Raw genomic sequence first — 19,731 nt, forward strand, 5'->3', positions numbered from 1 at the left:
CAGGATATGCTGCAGAGACAATTCCTGCCTGCCTGTTTCAGAGAAACTAGTGCTGGGAGGAGGATTGAAATGGCTTGCATAGTGAAGTAGTTTCATTTGTATCGTGTTTCACAGTATATTCAGCAACTGGCTGGTCAAATGTACAGTTTTCCACAGTTTGGCAGTGGCCCATCATGTGTGTAGATGGCTGGTTATTTGTCATGCCCACATAGAATGCTAGCTGATACATAACAGGGCTGCCGGCCGTTGTGGTCGAGCGGTTCTAGGTGCTTCAGTCTGGAACCAAGCGACCTCTACGGTCGCAGGTTCGAATCCTGCCTCGGGCGTGAGTGATGTGATGTTCTTAGGTTAGTTAGGTTTAACTAGTTCTAAGTTCTAGGGGACTGATGACTTCAATTGTTAAGTCCCATAGTGCTCAGAGCAATTTGAACCATAACAGGGCTGCTGTCACATGTGACCACACCTTTTATAGGGTAGGAGATACCTGTGAGTTTAGTGTGATAGGAGGTGGGTGGGTGTATACGACAAATCCTGCACTGGTGTTAACCACACGGAAATGGCCCATGGGGAGCAGGATTGGGATGGGGATGGACAAATATATTCTGTACATTGGATGGGCGGTGTAACACTACTTTGGATGATGTGGGTTGGATTTTGGGTAGGATATGCATCTCAGGGCATGGCAAGAAGTAGTTGAAGCCCTGGTGAGCGATGTTACTGAGCTTTTCAAGGTCAGGATGATACTGGGTGATCAGAGGAGCGCTGGTCAGTGGCTGTTTAACAGATTTACTGATTCCAGAATGAGATTTTCACTCTGCAGTGGAGTGTGCGCTGATAATGAAACTTCCTGGCAGATTAAAACTGTGTGCTGGACCAAGACTCAAACTCGGGACCTCTGCATTTCATGGTGAAGTGCTCTACCCGAGTCCGAGTCTTGGTCCAGGAAGTTTCATATCAGTGCACACTCTGCTGCAGAGTGAAAACCTCATTCTGGAAACATCCCCTAGGTTGTGGCTAAACCATGTCTCCACAATTATCCTTTCTTTCAGGAGTACTAGTTCTGCAAGGTTTGCAGGAGAGCTTCTGTGCTGTTTGGAAGGTAGGAGACGAGATACTGGCAGAATTTAAGCTGTGAGAACGGGGCATGAGTTGTGCTTGGGTAACTCAGACGGTAGAGCACTTGCCTGTGAAAGGTAAAGGTCCCGAGTTTGAGTCTCAGTCCAGCACACAGTTTTAATCTGCCAGGAGTATCAGTGCACACTCTGCTGCAGAGTGAAAATATCATTCTGGAAACATCCCCCAGGCTGTGGCTAAGCCATGTCTCCGCAATTATCCTTTCTTTCAGGAGTGCTAGTTCTGCAAGTTTTGAAGGAGAGCTTCTGTAAAGTTTGGAAGGTAGGAGACGAGGTACTGGCAGAAGTAAAGCTGTGAGGATGGGGTGTGAGTCTTGCGTGGGTATCTCAGATGGTAGAGCACTTGCCTGCAAAAGGCAAAGGTCCCGAGTTCAAGTCTCGGCACAGCACACAGTTTTAATCTGCCAGGAAGTTTCAGGTTTACTTATGTCAGAGGAGGATATGTTGTGGAAGATCTGTTTATGGATGAGCTGGGTAGGATACAGTCTGTCAATAAAGTTTGTGGTAAAGTTATTGGTATATTTCAACAACTCCTGCTTTCCTCTGCAGATACGGTGTCCACAGGTGGTGAGGATGTAACGAAGAGACATTTTTGACATGCAACAGGTCACAACTGCCAAACTGGAGGTCAACATATCGAAGGTGGCTCTTTGAGTGGAGAAAAACCAGATAAAGGGGGTTTGAAAGTAGGTGTTGAAGTTATGAAGGTAAGAGCAGAAGTTGTCACTACAGTGTGCCTAAATCATGAAAATGTCATAAATGAATCTAAACCAGACAAAGGATTTTAAGTGTTGACTGGATAGGAAAGAGTCCTCCAGATAGTCATTAAATAAGTTGGCATAGGGTGGTGCCATGTGAGTATCCTTGGTAGTACCATAGATCTGTTTGTGGATTTGGCCTCTGAAAGTGAAATAATTGTGGAGTCAGGATGTGGTTGGCTAGGAGGATAGGAAAGAGGTATAGGGTTCGGTATCAGGAGGACACTGGGAAAGGTAGTTTTCCATGGGGGCAAGGCCATAGTTGTATAAGGACATTGTATCCAAGAAGCTACAGACAGAAGTTTGGAGATGTTGGTCAATAAAGGCAGAGGTCTATTCTGGGGGAGCATTGTACACAACCACAATGGGATGACCAGTAGAGAGACCTGTGGGGTAAGACTCTTCAGCCATATAGTGACTATGATTCATGGCCACTGTGGTGGAGTGTTTGTCTGTGGGAAGGATGATTAGATCTGGATTGCAGATAGCTGGGCATTCCATACTGCTCACGCTCAAATCACACTTGACAGTCTACACTCCTTTCACAAAATCCTTTTACTCTGTGACCGCAACTTCCTGATTGCTATCGCTGCAATAGAAACTCTTGCTCTTCAACAGTTAGAACAGGATTCCCAACACCAAAGAGCCTATCCCTCTGATCCAACCTCTGCCCCATCAACAACCTCTCATAGCACCTGGGCTATGCCTTACTGACTTACTATGCCTTCCACATCCCCAAAAACTTCCTTCATGAAACACACTACTCCTAACATCCATCCCATAACACTGTTGTTAATTTTTCTGCCAAAACTCTGACCCTTGGAGAAGCCTTAATACTTTCTAAAGGCATCAAATTTACCACAAAACCTAAGGTCAGCCATACTGGATTTGTAAAGCACCTTCTTTCTTTTTCTCATTCTAAACAGTGGAAAAACTTCTTTGTTACATATCTCACTGTCAGTAGCTAACCAAAGCTGCACACAGATCCTTGCACAGAACTTTGTTTAAAACAGTTCCAACCTCCCTCCAACTGTGATCCTCCTGCCCTTCCACCCAGTCATCCCCTGGTAACCTTTATGGAATTTCCCACTTCTAACCTGGCCACACTTTCCTTTCCTAAATCTCTCCCCAGTGGGTAAAGCATCACTACAATTGAACACACAGCTATCCATAACTTGAACACCAATCCAGACCTAATCATCCCTCCCGCAGACAGAAGGTTGCACTACAGTAATAATGAACTGTAGTGGCTATGTGGCTGAGGATCTCCACCAACTTTCCAACATCTCTGAATACAAAACATTTGGTCCCAACCTAGTAGTTCAACAGGACCTCCAACAGTGCCTCGGCACCTTAGGTCCATTCCAAAACCTGACATCTGAATCCATATCCCTTCTCACACCAGCAACCCCTTTTCTCTTACCTTTTATCTACTCCCAAAATTCCGCAAATTAAACCCCACAGATCTCCCTTATGGTCATCCCATTGTGGCTGGGTACAAGGCATGCACAGAATGAACCTCTGACTTTGTTGACCAACACCTCCAAACTATTATCCATAACCACCAATTCAGCATTCAAGACACCACTCATTTCCTTCACTGCCTTTCAGCAGCCCCTGTCCCATTAACACCAAATTCCTAGTGGTCAAAGTGCATGTGACATCCTCATATATCAATGTCCTATATGCCCATAGCCTTGTGCCCATGGAACACTACCTTTCCAAGTGTCCTCTTGATATCAGATCCACCACCTCTTTCCTAATCCTTCTAGCCAACCACATCCTGACCCACAATTATTTCACTTTCAAAGGCCAAGTCTATAAACAGATCTGTGGTACTGCCATGGGTACTTGAATGGTACCATCATTTGTCATCTTATTTATGGGTCATTTGAAAGAATTCTTCCTATCCTGTCAACTCCTAAAGCCATTTGTCTAGTTCAGATTCATTGATGACAATTTTCATGCTCTGGGCTCATAGTAGGGACAAACTTTGCTCTTTTCTTCATAACTGCAACACTTACTCTCAAATTTGCTTCATCTGGTTCTTCTCAGCTCAAAAATCCACCTGCCTAGATGTTATCTATACCTCTCAGATGGCTTCATAGATACATCTGTTCATATCAAGCACACCAACTACCAACAGTTCCTCCATTTTAACAGGAAATATACAAATAACCTTACCAGAGACTTTATTGACAGATTTTATCCTATCTAGCTCATCCATAAACAGATATCCAATGCCATCTCCTCCTCTGACATCAGTAAACCTGTTAAGCAGCCACTGACCACTACTCTGGTCACCTGATATCACCCTGACCTTGAAAATCTTAACCACATCCTTCACTGGGCTTTCACTACTTCTCCTTGTGCCCTGAGATGAAGGATATCCTACCCAAAATCCTACCCACATCATAAAAAGTAGTGTTACACCTCCCGCCCAACCTACAGAATATCCTTGTCCATCTATTCGAATCCTGCTCCAAACCCTGCACTCAATGGGCCATTCCCTTGTGGTCAACACCATTGCAGGACTTGTCCTATACACGAACCCACAACCTCATACCACAGTCCAGCCCTAGCCTATAAAAAACAGCACCACATATGAGGGCAGCCATGTTGTATATCAGCTATGCTGCAGTTAATGTGCAGCATTCTATGTGGGCATGACAAGTAACCAGTTGTCTGCATGCTTGATTGGCCACTCCCAAACTGTGTGGTAAACTGCACACTTGGTCATCCAGTTGCTGAACATACTGTGAACCACAGCACAAATAACTTAAACAGCTATTTCACTACGCAAGCCATTTGGATCTTCCCTTCCCGCACTAGCTTCTTTTCCACTCCTGTGCCTTTCTTTCTTCCACCCCCCTCACCATCTTCATCTCTGCCACCATATCCTTTCCTCCCCTCCCTTCCCCTCACCCCTTTCCCTCCCTCAACTTCTTATATGCACTACCCTCTTATCTCCTTTCATGTTTTTGTGCAGCCTGTCAGTCATCTGTCAACAGACCTGCCTCTTGCTATCCTGCTGCCCATTCCTTGCTCCACATGTCCTCCCTACCTTGGCTCCACCTCCATCTGCCCATGCAACTGCTCTCAATAAGTGATAATCAACAATCAGTCTTGTCATGACTACAGATGTGTGTGTTTGGGTGCCTATATGGTTGTGTGTGTCAATGTGTGCACTTTTAGCAGTGGAAGAGCAAGAGCTAGAAAGCTAGTGTAAATAGTGTTTTCTGTTTGCATGTTTCTATGTGCCACACATCAGGCAGCTAGAGGTGAGTGTTTGCCATTCCTTTAATTTATGTATTATTTCTTCCAGGAATTTCTATTTTGTTTTATTTAATACATGAAGTACAAGAGCAAAATGGAAAGTTTTAATCCTGGCTCTGAAATGGTTTGATATCAAGTATGTAAGGCATGTCATATGGATCAGTGAAACAGTTTTGTCTATCATCACTGGCTGCTTAAAATAATCTTGTGATATTTGAATAAGCTCAAATAAAATGGTGATGTTGCATCCTTTGTTTTATGTAGTTAACACCCAATGGAAATTCACTGAAACAAATTTATGAAAGATTGTGAGAGCATTTTTTCAGTAGTTAAAACATAGGTGCCTGAATTCAATTATGAGCATATTTATAGATCTCCTGAAGATAAGTCATGCAAAGAATGTCTCAAAATAACAAACACAGCACAAAATATTGAGAAAGTGTACAATACAGGACAACCAGTAGTCAATGTTATAAGAAATAGATGACACAGGAAGTGTATCAGAAAAAAGAGTATGGTACATTTTACATGACAAATTATTTGTGAGAAAGCTTTGTACAAAGTGGGTGCTGCAGTAGTTGAATGATTACTGAATGTGAAGATGTAAACAAATTTCTCAACATGTATAGAGTGCTTTTTGAAGGATCCTATTGATTTTGTGCACCAGTTTATTAGTATGGATGAAATATGGGTTAAATATTTTGTGCCATAAATGAAATAACAATCAGAGCAGGTGGTGGTAACTGATTATCCTCCAACAAAATATCAAGATTTTGCATGTCCATACTTGTAGAGATGATTACAAGGACCTAGGCTGTTCAGTATGAAATGAAAATTAAACACCTGCAGCCATCTCTTTTAAGTTTAATTTATTTACACAACCAGTGTTGATGTTTCATTACACCATCTTCAGGCCCCTGGATCAAAGTAAATTGGGAGGAACCAAATCTCACGTGCAGTCATAACAGGAGCCAGTATCAAATAACAGGTGTCCACAGATCCCTTTGTTCATCAACCAACCACTGTCAGCACAACAGTCCAACCAGCCAGCTGGTTTTTATGTCTTGGTTGTTGCAAAATATTTAAATCTGGTTAAATTTGATTGTTTGGTTCCAAACTGCATCAAGTGTTTCATATATGATCAGATTAAACCCATTTAACTGAAACTACGTTTATAAGCTACTGAAAATAATGATCACTGCTGTATTTTCTCTATACCCTGATTTTTGCTAACATAGAGCTATCAACTGGAGACAAAACAAAGTGGGAGATGATATTTACCAGTGACCCATAACACATAAGGGAAACAGGACTGGAATTGGTATTGTCACATCGTAACCACAAGCATATCCAAATCTGAAAACAGGGTCATCAGTGGAGTACAATGTTTGGTGCTGAAGGGACATTTATTAGAGAGACCAATGTACAGCAAGAATAGAACTGAATTTTGGACAGAGAATGCTGTTATTGATACAGATATAGAATATTTCTCAATATGCAAATGTTATATACAAAACAAGTTTCAAGAACCTTCCATAAATGATAAAAACTAAATAATAAATATTTTCTGGTGATGGGGTTTGGTTTGGCAATCTGCAGCATGCCTGCAATCACTGCTAACTGCAACTGTACAAGATATGCAGCACAGCTCATGACATTGCTCTTTCTCCTAGAGAAACAGTAGCCCTCTTTTTTTAAACGGTCTCATTTGAGCCAATCACAGCATACTGGATCTAGACCTCATCAATGGTCTTCTGTATGGTGGATCATCACATCTGGTCACACTGTCACAGTCTTTTTATTATGAAAAGCATAGAAGGTAGCCCCTTCCATCAAAGCTTCAGGATTGTTGAGCAGGTCTTCTGTTTCCTTGACTCAGAAGCTTGAACGTCACTCTGTGTCTCAGTACCGTAGTACGGCTTGATATGTCTCTGCCCTTTTGTCTTCTTGATCAAGGATCATAACCCTAGACTTTTCATGTGAAGTTTGATAAGTGATCGATACAATAAGACCTAAAGTAACATTTTGGTAATTTTTCTTATAGTCTCACATTCTGCACAGTCATAAAAGCCCATACAAAGTCTCCCATGCCATAGCCAGCAGTCTTGCTTCTTTGGTCCTGGTGATGAGGTGTTCACAAAGTCATTCAGAGCATCACTGGCTGAAACAGAACAGTGTATGCATTGTTGTCTTGACCTAGTGATTGTAAAGCAGCAAAAATAGTATGAAGCCTGTGTCTTGCTTTGCTGTCTTCTATGTGAATGTCACGATGGGTTGCAATGTGTTACAGTCTCTTCATTTGACATTAATTTATACTGTCAGGATATCTGCCAACATCCTATTAGAGCATTCTGTGAAGCCAATCACCTCTGGGCTGTCAGCAGCTGTCATTCTCTGTGAAATTACTTCTGATACTATTCTCAACTGGAAAAATTTTCCGCACTCAGAGATCATCACATGGGTGCTTCATGCTTCAAAATGATGTCTTCTACAGGGAACTTTGCAATTTACAGAGTTTCAGCAGTTGGCACAGCTTTGGTGACAGCATAGTGGGTGAGGTAGTCAGTGCAGTCTACTATCCATTGAGTCCCATTTGTTGACTTTGGGAACTTCCCCAAGAGGTCAATTACAATGCAGAGGAATGGCACTGCTGCAGGCAGGTTGGATACCAGACACCTCAGAGGCATTGTTGAACATGCTTCCATCATTGTAATTCCTTACAGAGGCTCACATAGTGTCTAACAGGTTAGTAGAGACCTGGCCAGTGATACTTGTGTCTGGTTCTGTACAGAGTCTTCATGAAATCCAGGTGACCAGATGTTGGAGCATCACAGAAGTACTTCAAGATATCTGGTTGGTGATGAGCTGGGATGGTAAGCGACCATTTCTACCCATTGGATGATAGTTTCTCTCATACAACATTGTGTTTATTAATTGCAGTTCTCCCTTTGTCAGTTCCTCCTTCCAGGTCTCTATGGTTTTCAGAAATTCTGGATCTTCCTTCCATTCAGCAGCAATGTCATTTAAGACACTGATGACAAAGTTTTCATTAATGCTGCTTTGTTCTATCACATAATTCCTTAAAATGCAGTTAGTGTCTTTGCATTTACATCCATTTTTGTGTACATGTCTGATGTAGTTCTCCTAAAACCTCAGTGTCATCTTGCCAGTCAACCAGACAGACCCTATAGGTTAGTCAGCAAATGTAAAGATGGTGGCCCATCACAATAGAGAACAGTTTCACAAATAAAAATGGCTAGAACTTGTTGATGGCCTAAACAGTGGCAAGACCCTCTTTCTTGGTCACAGAGTAGTTCATCTTAATCCTGGAGCATACTATGGAAGCATAAACTATCATCTTTTCAGCACCTTTCACAAGTTGTACTAGAATGGCACATATCCCATACCTGCTAGCATCAGTCTGAAATTCTTTATGAATTGCCCTTAGTACTGCCACATTCTGAGATAACTTCTCACATCACGAATGTGCTGGAGACATCAAAAATATGTGACTGCTCTTACTTTCTCTGGATTGGGAGACACTACATTGCCAATAACTAGATGCCCCAAGTTTTTTATTTCTTAAGCAATGAAGATGCACTTTTTCAGATTCAAACAGAGGCTTGCAGTTTGAACTCACTTCAATGCAGTTGTCAGGTGGCTTAGATGTTCTTCAAATCTCTTCAAGAAAATGATAATGTGATTCAGATAGCAATGACACATCATATATTTAAGGTGTTGGAGCAGGTTGTTCATCACATTCTCATCAGTGGCTGTAGCATTACTTAGTAGAGATGGCATAACTTTGAACTCATAGTTGCCATCAGGTATTATGAAGGCAGTCTTTTTATGGTCAGTCCTATCAAATTCAGTTTGCCAGTGGCCAGTCTCCATGTGGATAGTTGAGAAGTACTTTGCCCCTTTCAAACAGTCTAGTGTGTCACCAGTGCACAATAAGGGGTAGATATCTTTCTTCATGATTTTGTTCAATTGTTAACAGTCAACACAGAAACTCCATGTCACCCTTCTTCTTCACTAGGATCACCAGAAAGATCTGATGTCTCTCTGCAGTTTCTATGATGTCACCTTGCAGATTCTTCTCCATTTTCTGCCTATGCAAATGCTGGAGAACTGGTGGGTGATCCTCAGTGTTGATACAGTGTTTTACTATGGGCCACTTGGTCTGTTCTTTCTTCTCTCCAGATTTGAAAGCATCTGAGTGCGCTTTTGACACAGCGCAGTGAATCTTGAGCAGCTGCTGGTGAAGTATCAGTGCAGCAGCTGTGCAGTAGTGAGTTGCATATTTAGCTTTCATATTTGTTTTGTAGTTTGATTCTTAATTTCTTTCAGAGTGTTTGTGCACTTGCATATTTAATTACATAAAATCCTTGCTTATTCTCGTATTTGAGAGGAGTTATATTGCTTATTGATAGCTGTAAAGTTGAGAGGAGTTATATTGCTTATTGATAGCTGTAAAGTATAAATTTGTGGAGTCATTAGTCAGTTGTTTGTTTTGGAAAGCCACTTCTTTCTGTTTATTTCATAGAGTCAGTTAGCAGTGACAGAGGCCAGGGCAATTTCATCTGTGCTTGGAGAGTGATGTTTGCGAGCAGCAGTAGAAGAAATGAGTCGTATATTCAGTTTTTCATATTAGTTCTGCAGGTTTAATTCAAATTACTTTGTGTGTTTGTGTGCTTGCACTGTGAAATTTTTCGGATCTTTGCATATTTCCGAATTAGAAAGGGAAAGTATCCAATTTTAATAATGGCAGAGTGTAACATCGCGTAGGCAGTAGTCATTTGTACTAAGACAGGGGTAGGATCACATTGTAATATTTGCATAGTGGCATAGTCGTGGTCATTTGATTGCTTAGTTCGTAAGTAATTGTTCATATATCGCAGCTCAATCTGCCGCTGGTGATGTAACTGTGCAGTCGCATATTGCTGTTTTATTTGTCGCAACTCTATACGTCCAGATATTAGCAGTAGGATGGATAGGGTGTGTGCGTGCTGTGCGCGGGCACAGGAGGAGCTGGCCACGGTTCGCGAGCAGCTGAGCGTGCTGTTGGCCATGGTCATTCGCCTTCCGGCTCCTGCCTCGGGGTGCAGCGACAGCGGAGGGTCTGGCGCATCACTTGAGACACCCCAGGTGTCACTTGCTGTGTCTGCTGACTCAGCTGCCAAGGCACCTTCTAGTGTACCCGGCGCATAGGGGCCACCCTCACCTCAGAGTGAGTGGCGGACTGCAATGCGTTCGCGTTCGAGGCGGAGGGTCAATGTGGAGGCTGGCCAGCTGGCCTTGCCTGTTCATCCTATCAGTGGGCAGTTGGCCGCTCCTTCAGCAGGGCCCGAGCAGGCACACGGGGGCAAAGGCTTGCTGGTTATTGGAAGCTCAAATGTTAGGCGGGTGATGGAGACACTTAGGGAAATAGTGTCCAGGGCTGGAAAGAATTCCAATGTGGACTCGGTTTGGCTGCCGGGGGGCCTCATCCAAGATGTAGAGGTGGCCTTGCCTGCAGCTATTGAGCGTATGGGGTGCAGTCATCTGCAAGTAGTTGCTCACGTCAGCACCAATGATGCCTGTCACTTGGGTTCTGAGGTGATCCTTAGTTCATACTGATGGCTGACGGATTTGGTGAAGACCGCTGGCCTCGCACACGGGGTACAAGCAGAACTCTCTATTTGCAGCATTGTTTCCAGAGTGGATCGGGGTCCTTTGGTTTGGAGCCGAGTGAAGGGTCTCAGCCAGAGACTTCATGACTCTGTGACGGTCTTGGCTGCAGATTTCTAGACTTGCGCTATTGGGGTTTTTTAGGCTAGGCATTAGTGCGAGGTGTCCTGATGAACACTCACCAGTTGACGTGCAGGCAGGGAAATCAGGACACGTTCGGTGTAAAGACACTTCAGCTATCAAGATATTAGCAGTAAATTTTCAGAGTGTTCGGAATAAAGTTCCTGAATTTACTGCCCTCCAGGAAGCGTGTGGCGTGCAAATTATTCTCGGGACTGAGACCTGGCTGAACCCTGAGATAGGAAGTTCTGAAATATTTAGTGAGGGTTGGAACGTGAATAGAAAAGACAGATTAGACACTGCAGGAGGTGGTGTCTTCATTGCAGTTGACAAAAATATTGTGTCTACTGAGGTCGAAGTAGAGTGTGAGTGTGAAGTTATCTGAACACATTTAACAGGGCTAGGAGAAATAAAGTTAATTGTTGGGTGTTATTACTGGTCACCAGGTTCCACCATGACAGTTCTAGAATCATTCAAAGGGAGTCTACACTCTGTATCGCAGAAGTACCCGGATCATGCTATGTTAGTCGGAGGCGACTTCAACCTACCTAGTATAGACTGGGATGTCTATGGATTCATTACGGGTAGTACAGACAAGCCGTCGTGTGAATTACTTTTGAACACATTATGCGAAAACTGTCTTGAGCTGCTAAATCGGCAGCCAATGCATAATGGAAATATTTTAGATCTGGTAGCCACGAACAGACCAGACCTCATTGCGGTGTCAGTGTTGAGACTGGGATCAAAAGTGATCATGATGTTGTCATTATGACTATTATTACAAAAGTTAAAAAGTCAGTCAAGAAGGCTAGGAGAGTATTCTTACTAGAAAGAGCAGATAAGCAGTTGTTAGCATCCCACTTAGTAACTGAATGGACTTCATTTACTTCCAGTATGATGGACGTGGAAGAATTATGGGCAAATTTTAAACACATTGTAAATCACGCATTGGAGAAGTATGTGCTGAAAAAGTGGGTTATGGATGGAAAAGACCCACCATGGTTTAACAGCGCAATTTGGAGAATGCTCAGGAAGCAAAGACAGTTGCACTCACTGTACAAGAAAGATCGGGAGAATGAGGACAGGCAAAAGTTAGGAGAGATTCATGATGCTGTAAAAAGAGCAATGTGCAAAGCATACAACCACTACCACCATCATACCTTAGCAAAAGATCTTGCTGAAAACCCAAGGAAATTCTGGTCTTATGTAAAATCGGTAAGCGGGTCGAAGACTTCCATCCAGTCACTCACTGATCAGTCTGGCCTGGCAATGGAAGATGGCAAAACGAAAGCTGAAATTTTAAATTTAGCATTTGAGAAATCTTTCACGCAGGAGGATTGTACAAACATACCACCGTTTGAGTCTCATACAGATTCCCGTATGGAAGACATAGTGATAGACATCCCTGGGGTTGTGAAGCAGCTGAATGGGTTGAAAATAAATAAATCTCCAGGTCCTGATGGGATTCCAATTCAGTTTTACAGAGAGTACTCTACTGCATTGGCTCCTTACTTAGTTTGCATTTATCGCAAATCTCTTGCCCAACGTAAAGTCCCGAGTGACTGGAAAAAAGTGCAGGTGATACCTGTATATAAGAAGGGTAGAAGGATGGATCCTCAAAATTACAGACCAAAATCCTTAACATCGATGTGTTGCAGGATTCTCGAACATATTCTCAGTTCAAATATAGTGAATTTTCTTGAGACAGAGAAGTTGCTGTCCATGCGTCAGCACTCCTACGAAACGCAACTCGCCCTTTTTTCACATGATATCTTGTGAACCATGGATGAAGGGTATCAGATGGATGCCATATTTCTTGATGTCCAGAAAGCATTTGACTCAGTGCCCCACTGCAGACTCCTAACTAAGGTATGAGCATATGGGATTGGTTCCCAAATATGTGAGTGGCTCAAAAACTTCTTAAGTAATAGAACCCAGTATGTTGTCCTCGATGGTGAGTGTTCATCGGAGGTGAGGGTATCATCTGGAGTGCCCCAGGGAAGTGTGGTAGATCTGCTGTTGTTTTATATCTACATAAATGATCTTTTGGATAGGGTGGATAGCAATGTGCGGCTGTTTGCTGATGTTGCTGTGGTGTACGGGAAGGTGTCGTTGTTGAGTGACTGTAGGAGGATACAAGATGACTTGGACAGGATTTGTGATTGGTGTAAAGAATGGCAGCTAACTCTAAATATAGATAAATGTAAATTAATGCAGATGAATAGGAAAAAGAATCCCGTAATGTTTGAATACTCCATTAGTAGTGTAGCGCTTGACACAGTCACGTCAATTAAATATTTGGGCGTAACATTGCAGAGTGATATGAAGTGGGACAAGCATGTAATGGCAGTTGTGGGGAAGGCGGATAGTCGTCTTCGTTCATTGGTAGAATTTTGGGAAGATGTCGTTCATCTGTAAAGGAGACCGCTTATAAAACACTAATACGACCTATTCCTGAGTACTGCTCGAGCGTTTGGGATCCCTATCAGGTCGGACTGAGGGAGGACATAGAAGCAATTCAGAGGCGGGCTGCTAGATTTGTTAGTGGTAGGTTTGATCACCATGCGAGTGTTATGGAAATGCTTCAGGAACTTGGGTGGGAGTCTCTGGAGGAAAGGAGGCGTTCTTTTCGTGAATTGCTACTGAGGAAATTTAGAGAGCCAGCATTTGAGGCTGACTGCAGTACAATTTTACTGCCACCAACTTATATTTTACGGAAAGACCACAAAGATGAGAGAGATTAGGGCTCGTACAGAGGCATATAGGCAGTCATTTTTCTCTCGTTCTGTTTGGGAGTGGAACAGGGAGAGAAGATGCTAGTTGTGGTACGAGGTACCCTCTGCCATGCACCATATGGTGGATTCCGGAGTATGTATGTAGATGTAGACGTAGAAAACTGATGCAGAACAGCTAACACTTGCTCGTGTTGTTAGACCCTGTTGTCAGTTGGATAGTAGCTTCCTCCACTATATTGTCATTAGTGGTAGTGAAGCCCGAGTCTTCATCAATGGCACTGAGCTGCCCATTTTAGACTGGTTAGGCTGTTCCCACACACATCCCTTGGGGGATGAGCTGTGGCTGCTCCTGATGAGTAGTGACTTAAAGTTCTCCTCAACCTCCTGCAATGCTTATGATCTTCACTGGTATATAGAGCTCTTTCATTAGCCTGAGTAGCTTTTTGCTATCAACTAAAGCTTCACAGTTTAACTAAGCATCTAGATTGACTACTGGAAATTCTCACTGATATTGGTGGGACAACAACATATTCAATGGCAAACAACTGTCCAGAGCACTCATTGTTTGTGTGCTTGTTGGAATAATTACATAAATCTGGAGCTCTGATCTTTGATTGTCTATGACTTCTTGTGAAGCCTGCAAGAAGTCCTGTACAAGAATAATATTATGACCGCATCCTGTTAAAATGACAAATTCGAATGCTTGCATTCTATCACTGATAATTATTCTTGAAATACATGTTCCTGATGATTGTCCATATTTCCCATTTGCAACCTTCAGTACTATCAATTTTGTAACACAGATGGTGATGATTTTGTATAACAAATGGTGAATTGACTTGTGCCTGGACAGGATGGCTATTGATGATGGCATTGATGAGATTTCCTGACAGCTTGCTAATTGTCAAGTACAGGCAATTTTCATCTAAGGTGGCCTCACCTCCATAGAGGTTTGTCTTGCTTAGTTTTCATGAATTTGGTGTATGGATGAGCAGCTTGTACCACTATGAGAGGATTATTTGGAAAGTAAGGTCTGATGAGGTGTGAAACAGAAACCACAGTGAAAATCAAATGAAGCTTTGCACAGATGCATTGGGCAGTGCCTCTAGTATGCCCAGCAATTGCATCACACTGTTTTTTTCAGTTCTGATCACACAGTGAGCGTATAAAGATCCTTAGAACAATAGTGTCTCCCATCAAGTATGAGGGCCTGGTGTGAGATTTCACCTGATGTCATGCAGCCCACATACCATAACTGTCATGCATTTCCTTCTGCATGACAGTTCTCAGCTGCACTCTGCAGGGGCAATGCAGATGCTCCTGCAGTGTTTTTGATGGGTAGTGTTTGATCCCCACAATAGAGCCCATAATTGACTCTCCCTGAGTTTCAGCTATGCTCACATAAATCACTAGCTATGAAAACAATGTTCTGGCACAGACAATGAGCTGTAGACAAGAGTAGAGAATTGGCAGGAAGCACACACAGTTGCCTTGTATGATGAGGGTATTGGAATGCTGGTACAATACGATGACAAATGTCTAAATTACAGCGGCAACTATGCAGACAAGTAGCTGGAAGGTGTAGCTAACTGTTGCAAATAAAACATTTTTGATTTTCACAGTGGTTTCCATTTTGTGACTGAGCAGACCTTACTTTCTGAATAGGCCTTGCACAATGAAGGATAATGGAGAGCAACCTCATCCACAGTGCAGTGATGGGCTTTGTCCCACAGATCAACTATACTGCAGTTGACTGGTGTGAATAGGACTACTGTGATGGTTGACATCTTGCAGTGTCATAGTAATAAAACACTTGTTTTTCTTCTCTGCATTAAGATACATCATCTCCAGGGCACCCACAGGGGAAACTGGCTGTCATATTGTCCCCCATCCCCTAAATTTCTGTTCTTCTGTGGGGCATCATACTTGACAGAGGAGTTGGTTGTACCTGTGTTGGTTGGATGCTGGGTTGTCATTGGATAGCTGGAGCATGAGTCCAAGTTTGGAGAGACTGTTCTTCATAGCACATTGGACTGGTGGCTGAGATTTGTCTTAAATATCAATACACCATTTCTTCAACACTCTTTATGACCATCTGATGTGTGGGATCAACATTCATGGCCACTATCTCTTGTGTAGTCAGCCTGAAATTTCTGGTTGCCATGAATTACCATATCTCTTCACTTACTACCTGGTATATATAAACACACACATATTCACACACACATTGCCACTGTCTCTGGATGATTAGGACCTCAAGTGGCCAGAGACAGTGGTTTGTGTGTGTGTGTGTGTGTGTGTGTGTGTGTGTGTGTGTGTGTATGTGTGTGTGTGAGTGAGTGTGTGTGAGAGTGTGTGTGAGAGTGTGTGTGTGAGAGTTGTGCTTTTGTGCTTGTGTGAGTTTTCTACTTTAGAAGAAGGCCTTTCGGTCAAAAGCTCAAATGTATAACAGTCCTTTTGTTGTGCCTTTCTGCAGCTCAACATCTCCTCTACATGGTGGGTAGCAGTCTATTCTATACATAACATTATTGTCATTTCATCATGGATTTTTTATTGTTTGACTTCAAACATTATTAAAAAAATCCAGGGAACTGGAAATGTGCAGAATACATAACATCTATGGAAAACAGCAACAACTAATGACATAAATGCATCTAGCATCTCAGCAGCGGTAACAGACAATCTCCACATGATTACAAGACAGCCTGTAGGTGTGAATGGGATCTGCCGAATTGCTGAAGGAGTGGTTCAGTGGATACTACATTTGCAACACATGTCATGCTTTCCACATGTGCTCCATCAACAGCATCATGTCAAAAACTTTCAAAATCAATTACACATCTCTAGATGGTGTCTACAAAAACTACAAAATGATGTGGCATTTCTGTGCTTGGTTTTGTTTATGGATGAAGTATCATTCACAAATTATGGGAAATCAGTCCTCACAACATGCATTATTGATCAGCTGAAAATCCACAGTGTCTGAGGGAAGTGGATAAAAATATTTTGCTTCAGTCAGTGTATGGTACTGGACTTTCAAGAATCACACCATTGGTCCCTGTTTTATTGTTGGGGCTCTAAATACTCACAAGCATCTACATTTCCTAACAGACATGCTGCTGCATATGGGAAGATATTCCACAGGAAATAAGGCAATCCTTGCGAAATCAACATGAGGGATGTCCCAAACCATTGCACACTAATAAAAACAGATCTTCTCAATATAACATTTTGCCTTTTTTTCATCAGTCACTCAGGAAATGCAAAATTACCTGCATACTAAACAAAGTTAACACCTCTGGTTTTTTACCTGTGAAGAAAATTAATACAAGAGGTCTACAGGAAAACACTGATGACTCTCTAAGATATGAAATGTCATATAAAATGAGCCTGTTCTACAATAATTCAAATGAAATTTAATGTGCAGTATTGTCAGTCCAGAATCATTTTATGTATCAATAGTCAAGATCAACATATTGAGAGCTTTGTATAAGAGTCATAATAATAAACTGTACCTAAGTTATGTATTTGCTTTCATTTGCTACAGGAGGGTAGACATTTGTGGGGCCTTGCCTTCTGATGACAGGACAGTGGTTTGCAGCACTGTTATCTCTTAAATATTTGATCAAGTTCCTCACATGTTAAATCACTAAAGTCCTCTTCAAAGACTCTGGCCAATGCCACAGAAAAAAATATATAGTGTAATTTAAAAAAAAATTAGGCTAATAATTCAGTTTATATAAATTTTAAAAATTACTTCCAGACTACAGAAAATTTGCTGTAGTAGCCGTTACAGTTATCTTGATATATTGACTTGTGTGTGTGTATTTATAAGGTATTTCTTAATTGTACGCAATTGTGATGTACTAGATCAGTATGAATATATAGGCCTCAGTCTATTGTACAACACTGATTAGCCGACTAGTTATAAGTGGGAATAAAACTGTCGATAATGGAATGAGAGCAGTGTAGTACATGTGAAAATGATCTGGCCTCAACCTTCATTAGTCACTGTCCTCACCCATCCAGCCCCCTCCCTGTTCCCATTCCAGCACTACACAGCCATCATTTCCCTGCCACACCCAGTCTTTTAATTTATTTTTATTTCTCTCCTTTCCACTACTTACCCCCTACCCCTCCGCACCTTCTCTCCTGCCCTCTGACTAAACTGCAACACTTCACTGTCCAATACTCCCACCATACTATCCCTCCCCCTCCCTGCCCCAGCCCTCTCCTTACCCTGACCCAGTTGCCACTCCAATCATGCACTGGTGCTGTTGCTTGCAGTGTGGTTTCAGTTCTCTGAGACTGCAGACGTGTGTGCAAGTAGCGTTTGCGTGAGTGTGTGTGTGTGCATGTGTGTATGTGTGTCTACTGCTGACAAAGGCCTTAATGGCCAAAAGCTATAATTGTGTGAGTCTTTTTGTTGTGCCTATCATGACTCAGCATCTCCAGTATATGGTGAGTAGCAACTTTCCTTCTCTGGTATTGTTACATTCCATCCTGGATTTTCCACTGTTTGATTCTATTTATGTTTAATAGACTTGTGACCAAACAGAAATAAATTCACATATTATTCATCATTTATTGTGTTCAGATGAATCAGTTTTCATGAATAATGATGAGGGGAATAAATGCAACATAGGTATCTGGTACCTGGTAAATCTGCAGTTGTACATAAAGGAAATCAATCAAATGTTTGGCCCTTATTGTTTTTTTATGCATTTTGGATGGAAAAATGTAGACAAACATTGTAATGCCAAATTACCATCATTGATTGAATATCCCAGCTTCAAGAATGTTAAATTACATTGATGGAAATGCAAAATGTTATACATTGAACATATTGATTGAACATAACCAAACTGATACTCCACTATGAGATTTTCACTCTGCAGCGGAGTGTGCACTGATATGAAACTTCCTGGCAGATTAAAACTGTGTGCTGGACCGAGACTCAAACTCAGGACATTTTCCTTTTTTGATACTCCACTATTTACATTTCTGTGTTATATGTTGATTAAAATGTTATCCTTATGTGAGCATATTTTCAGTATTTCCAGTACAGAAAAAAGTCATTCCTGTAGGCAAAAAACAATGTGAGTACATGATGGATATTGGGTTTGTCTAACATTATTGGAAATTTTCGGGTGCAAATTACAACACAGTGTACCCTGATGATGTGTACATACAGCTTATTGCCATATTTTGAACTACGAGGAAGTTGAATCATTGGCATGAGTGATATGGGACAATCTGATAGACTGCATAGATAGTTGGCTGTAGTGCAGTGATTGCAGAACAAATGGTGATGAGGACTTAGTACAACAAGATGGAAACCAATAACTTTAAAAGCCTGTTTGTATTGCAGCTTTTTTTTATGAAGATGTCTTACATTCTTCTACTTCCATCAAACCTGGTGAAGTAATATATCGCAAATTATATTAAATTACTAAATACAAAGCACTAATTTGTTTCTCAAATCAATCTACTTACAGTTTGCTTGTTTTTGCCCAATGCAGCTCGCTGCGGACTTTCTGCAGGCGCAGTTGATGGAAGAAGCTCTGCTGGTCTGCTGCAGGGTTTGCACACTCTGCAGATAGGCAACCATCAGCAACACCTCCAGACATGTTGCCCTACCCACAAGCCCACATTTCACAGGTATACTACTGCTGAGTCAAAAAATGTGAATAACAGTTTAAAATACAGACAAAAAATTTAACTAAGTTCAAGTTAGATATCACTCTTTTTTTGAAAACTAAAAGCAGCGGATTTCAGTAATTTTGTCTGTTGAGATGAGTGGTATGACACCTGAGCTAATGCTACTAAAACACTGTAGATAAAAAGGTTTAAAATGAACATAGCTAAAGAAAGACTGTAAAGGTCTCACAGAAATCATAATAGTGAAATGTTTTAATACAGTGGCACTCCTGAATTTGGTACTGTCTTATTGGTGATACAAAGGGGCCAGTATTTCCAATGTGAAATTTTTTGAGCATACAATGACATGATGGATGTTAGAGATTACACTAATCACTT

The 19,731-nt window shown here is 41.8% G+C and overlaps 1 protein-coding gene across 1 annotated transcript in view; it reads right to left on the reverse strand.

The window, feature by feature from the left end:
• The window catches only part of LOC126470665 (uncharacterized), a 1,059,339-nt gene that overhangs the window by 37,790 nt on the left and 1,001,818 nt on the right, over positions 1-19,731 (reverse strand). Inside the window, exon 22 of the mRNA XM_050098659.1 lies at positions 19,189-19,328. Coding sequence (XP_049954616.1) covers positions 19,189-19,328 — 140 coding nt within the window. The remainder of the gene's footprint in view (positions 1-19,188; positions 19,329-19,731) is intronic.

This window comes from Schistocerca serialis, chromosome 3 (genome assembly GCF_023864345.2).
Source record: "Schistocerca serialis cubense isolate TAMUIC-IGC-003099 chromosome 3, iqSchSeri2.2, whole genome shotgun sequence".
NCBI lineage: Eukaryota > Metazoa > Arthropoda > Insecta > Orthoptera > Acrididae > Schistocerca > Schistocerca serialis.